This window comes from Chlamydomonas reinhardtii, chromosome 6 (assembly GCF_000002595.2).
Source record: "Chlamydomonas reinhardtii strain CC-503 cw92 mt+ chromosome 6, whole genome shotgun sequence".
Lineage (NCBI taxonomy): Eukaryota > Viridiplantae > Chlorophyta > Chlorophyceae > Chlamydomonadales > Chlamydomonadaceae > Chlamydomonas > Chlamydomonas reinhardtii.
Window position 1 is genome coordinate 2,583,060 of NC_057009.1, and position 4,671 is coordinate 2,587,730.

At 63.3% G+C, this 4,671-nt stretch overlaps 1 protein-coding gene across 1 annotated transcript; it reads left to right on the forward strand.

Moving 5' to 3' along the window:
• The first annotated feature begins 339 nt into the window (after nt 1-339).
• CHLRE_06g269450v5 (uncharacterized protein) lies at nt 340-3,432 on the forward strand. The gene is made up of 6 exons (XM_001696458.2): nt 340-584; nt 727-923; nt 1,013-1,103; nt 1,664-1,837; nt 2,203-2,303; nt 2,507-3,432. The coding sequence occupies exons 1-6, from the start codon at nt 393-395 to the stop codon at nt 2,601-2,603; spliced, it is 852 nt and encodes a 283-aa protein (XP_001696510.2). The 5' UTR covers nt 340-392; the 3' UTR covers nt 2,604-3,432.
• Nucleotides 3,433-4,671: the final 1,239 nt, after the last annotated feature.

Consider the following 4,671-nt stretch of genomic DNA (forward strand, 5'->3'; position numbering starts at 1 on the left):
TTGGGGTACGGGCGTCAGCTGCACCCTATGGGACCTCGCCAACCTGCCTGAACCCTGTCCCATCACACGCCCAGTGCCTTGGTTGCAGCACTGTGCGCACATGCAACCCAACGGGCAAGCGTCCACGCCCCGGGGACTGCAAGGGACTGCTATAGTAGGCATGCGGCAGTGCGCGACAGAGTGGCAGCCTGCGGGATGGAGCACGTGGAGTTTGGGAGGCTGGGAGAGACACGGCGTGGCCGATCCAATTCGGTCCTCCCCCCATGCCGATGGCTGCTACTGACTTCGCGGCGCCGAGCTGCAGCTTTCAGTCTGAAAACCTCCTCATACACACCTAGGGTAGCAAACTCACACAGCGATTATCTTTCAAAGCGGCCTTGGGCTGATCGACAATGGCCAGCCGCGGAAAGCTTCGCTGGGGAGACACTCTAGATGACGAGGACCTGCTGCCTCCCAGCGTTACAAAGGGACCCGATGACAACGGCATCAAGACGGTGATTGAGTATTACAAGAATGAGAAGGGCGATGCGCTTAAGAAGACCACCAAAATCAAGGTGGTCACCGTGGAGAAGAAGGTCTATAAGGTAGGGATGGAGCCGTCAGACCCAGCGGAGTACAGATCTAAATTCTGGAGAGCGCGAGCGGCTGGAGCAATGGTGGAGGCGGCGCTTGGGTCGGGGCCGCCCTGCGGAGATGGGCCTGAACCCGCCCGCTCGCTGCGCGCAGGTCTCCGAGGAGCGCCGTAACTGGCCTCGCTTCGGCGGAGCGGCCAAGGAGACGCCCCAGGACTCGGTGACCGTGCAGGGTATCGATGAGATCCCTTTCGAGCGCGTCCGCCAAATCAAGGCCACGACGCAGGAGAAGAAGGCCACGGATATTCAGCAGGTGCTGGCGACGGCCGACAAAACCGTCATCTCTGGCAGGTGAGCTTGTCCCGCCAAGAATGCCGCAGCTTGTTGTCACGCCTCGTCGCTGGCTTACATCTATTTCTGCTTGCGAATTACACTCGCAGCATCAAGGAGATGCTCTACAAGAAGCGCATGGAGCGCGAGCTGCTGCGTGCGAAGGGCCTGCTCAAGGAGGCGGAGAAGCCCCCGGAAGAGGTGGGGCGGCCAGCAGTGCGGAGGCGGGCCAGGGTGCTGGAAGCGGCAGCGGCGGCGGCCTGGAGCTGGAAAGGGATGGCAGCACGGACGGGACGGGCTTGGGGCATTTGCAGAGCTGAGCTGGCAGGCGGACAACCCGGGGGGAGCGCCACGCGGGAAAGCACGGCCCGGAGCGCTGGGGTCGGAGGGCTGGGGCCGCCCACCGCTATCCGGGGTTGTGCTGCAGAGCGCCGCCCGGGGGGAGGCACAGCCACAGCGCGAGGGCTGGGTCAAGGGCCAGGGGCAGCCGCAACAAAACGTCGTCTTCATCTGACGGCAAACGTTATCATTGTTTGATGGGGTGGTGGAGGCGCTGTAATTTATGCAGCAGCATGGCAGCTGTGGCGAAACGGACGGTTGTGGGGCGCAGCTGGGTTCGGCGCTTTGACATAACGCGCGGGCGCCGCGAAGCAATGCGCGTGGGCAGCGCCGCGCCAGCCCGCCCTAAGCACCAGCCTTCCTACCCGCTATGCACACCCGGTGACATTGACGCCGCGCCCACTTGCCCTCGATCCGCACAGGACGGCAAGCCCGGCTCCGGCCCCGGCCTGGGCGCGCCCAAGGCTGGCAGCTACGTGCCGCCCAGCCTGCGCAACCGCGGCCCGGGCGACGGCGAGAGCATGCAGAAGAAGCGCGAGGACAACTCGATCCGTGTGACCAACCTGTCGGAGGACGTGACGGAAGGCGACCTGCAGGTGGGCGGCGGGGCGGCTGCGTGCGGAGCGGGCAGGGAGAGGATTCCGTGCATGATCAATCAAGACGAGATGGTGTTGACAGGGGAGGGGAGGGGGCGTAGTTCCGTCGATGCAAGGCGAGGGTGGGGTGGGGTGATAGCCCTCCATGAAGGACGGGGGAGGGGGAGTCGGGTTCTGGGAAGGGAAGCTGTGCTGTGGCACGAAGGGCATCGGAGCCACGCTGAGCGGGTGCGGGGGGCTATGCGCACCGGTGCCGGCAAAGGATGAAAGCGGTTATGGAATATGGCCGAACGGCGGGCTGCAAGGGCGGATGCGTTGAATGCTGCTCACATGCCCTGTCACGCACACGTGTTCACCCGCCGCAGGAGCTGTTCCGGCCATTCGGCGCCGTGTCGCGTATCTTCCTGGCGGTCGACAAGAACACGGGAGAGAACCGCGGCTTTGCCTTCGTCAACTATGTGCATAGGTGCGTGCCGTCGCGTCGCGCTGGCCAGCGCACGGGCCATAACCAACTTGCTGGGACTGTCCCCTCTGTAACATCCGCATCCATAACCAACTTTGCGTGTGCTGTGGGGTTGCAGGGGCTGGGGACTGAGACTGGCTGCTCCATTTGTGCAGCTCTTAGCACCTTTTCACGCGTCTTTGGCTCCAACTCTTGCTGTATTGCAGAGACGACGCCGACCGCGCCATCCGCAACCTCAACGGCTTCGGCTACGATAACCTCATTCTGCGCGTGGAGTGGGCCCAGCCGCGTGAGGCCAAGTAAAGCGGCGGCAGCAGCGGCACCGGCGGTTGCAGCAGTATCAGCAGCACCGGCGGCGGTGGCTACCGGAGCGGCGGTGGCGGCAGCAGCGTAAGGAGCTGAAGCGGCTGCGCCAGCCGCTTTGCACGCATGAGCGCGCGTACCAGCGGAGCGGTCCTGCGCAGTCACGGGGCTTTGCTGGGAATGGACGCGTGAGGATGTGCCCGGCCAAAAAGGGAGGGCGACCGCGGCAGTGGCGGCCCTACCAGCAGCGGCATGTGAGGGCGTGGGACGCGCGTGCAAGCCGCGCGGAAGTAGCGTCGGCGGCGGACGGGGGGCGGCCAGCGGCGGCGTGAACGCAGTGCGCGGACACGAGCGGACGCTGGCCGGCGTGCGGCCTGGCGCGGTATCAGTCAGTCAGTCAGAGCTGAGCGCGTTTACTGACAATGCAGGGGGTGCAGGTTTGTGTGTGCGTTTTGTGCGAGCGTGTCTGTTTTGACTTCATAACCAGTGGACGGATTCACAGTAGCATGCCATGGATTGTGCGGAGGAGGCAGGCTAGCCCGCATAGCGCAGGCTATAAATAGATATATTGCCACGAAGCACACAGGTGGCTCAGGGTCTCAGCCCCGTAGGCTTCGCGTCCCCCGTCTGCCGTGCGGGAGGACAGAGAGGCGAGGAGGCGAGCAGTGGCTTGGCACGGGTGGTGACTGGAGCAGGGGTCATGCCCGGGACGACATACCGTAGTTGACACGCAGTAAACTGGGAGCTTAGCAGAATGAGGAACATGTTGTTCGCACGCGTTGGCGGCGCGTGGTGCACGGCACGAAGTAAGCTGTAAACCTTTGCCGCGCATTGTGCTATGTCCCAACCCCCTGCTATTGCCAGAATGCTGGCCGAGCTGGCGAAACACGAATCGCATGGGTGTAGCACGGCATTGGGAGAGAAACCAATTTAACCAACAGCCATGGATGCGATGCGACAAGGCAAGGGGCAGCCATGGATGCATCCCCGGGGGCCAGGAGAGCCAAGTCCGCTGCGGAGCTGAGCTCAGGGCTAGGGGCAGGCCACGCGCTGACGCGCCACGGGAGGATAGGGGCCAGCGTCTGCCAGCGTCCCAGCCCGGGCCGCACGCGCCCAGCCCGCCAGTCCCTGCATTTCAGCCGAGCGTCGCCATGGCCTAACGAGGAGTGCGGGATTCAGGGCCCGTGCCGCGGACGCACGGTACGGGAGTCAGATGAGGGTCGTTGCGTGCGACGGTTGCGCTGCCGCGTTGACCATGCGGAGCTCCCAGCGCCGTGCCCTGCAATGTTAATAAACGAAGATGTCTCAACGCCGCGCCTAGAGAGCCCTACTGCCAGCCTCGGCGTGTGTAGACCGCGGCTACCCAAGGATGCCGCTTCTAGGGCGGAAAGCCTTCGTGCCGCCAGCGCCCGCCGTGCCAGAAGGCGTGCCTGACAATGCTGGCGTATATGTGCTGCGTCTCACGGGCGAGGTCTTCTCGGATTATGATGCCTTCCTCGCGCGACTCGCCTTTTACGAGGCCCGGTCCTGGACGTGCTCAGTCACAGGAACCGGCAATTTGACTTATGAGGAAGCTCTGACATCAGAACAGGAAGCCCGCGAGCTGCTCGCGCAGTGTGAGTTCGGACACGGGCTTTCCCGCGCGAGTCTGGCCTTTCACAAGCTCTTGCTTAAAGCAAGCCTATATCGCTCCCCCTTTGGCGCCAACCATGCTCCGTTGTCACTTTTACCCTAGTCCCCGCAGAGCTGGAGGCGCCCTTCGCCAGGGTGGTGCATCAAAGTAATCTGCGCGCCGAAGAACTAGTTTCTCAGCTTTGCGAATTATCGCGCACACATAACCAAACGACCACAGCCGGGACTGGCTCGCGAGGTGTAAAGAGGGAGCCGCTGCCAAGGCCTGTTGTTCGACTCTGGCTGCAAGAGGCAAGCAAGAATCTCGCGCATCGCTCAGGACACCAGCTTAATGATATAGCAGTCGTCATTAGCTTTCAGCACGGTCATGCAAGCGGAGAGCGCGTCGGGGCGGAGCACACATGTGCGCATGATCATGCCCGAGTTGTTCGCTCAC

What these genes read in the sequence shown, in the direction of transcription:
- CHLRE_06g269450v5 (XM_001696458.2), top strand. Translation starts at nt 393, where the DNA reads ATGGCCAGCCGCGGAAAGCTTCGCTGGGGAGACACTCTAGATGACGAG. An exon ending in TGGAGAAGAAGGTCTATAAG is followed by an intron (nt 585 to 726) that starts GTAGGGATGGAG and finishes CGCTGCGCGCAG; the next exon opens with GTCTCCGAGGAGCGCCGTAA. An exon ending in CGGAGAAGCCCCCGGAAGAG is followed by an intron (nt 1,104 to 1,663) that starts GTGGGGCGGCCA and finishes CGATCCGCACAG; the next exon opens with GACGGCAAGCCCGGCTCCGG.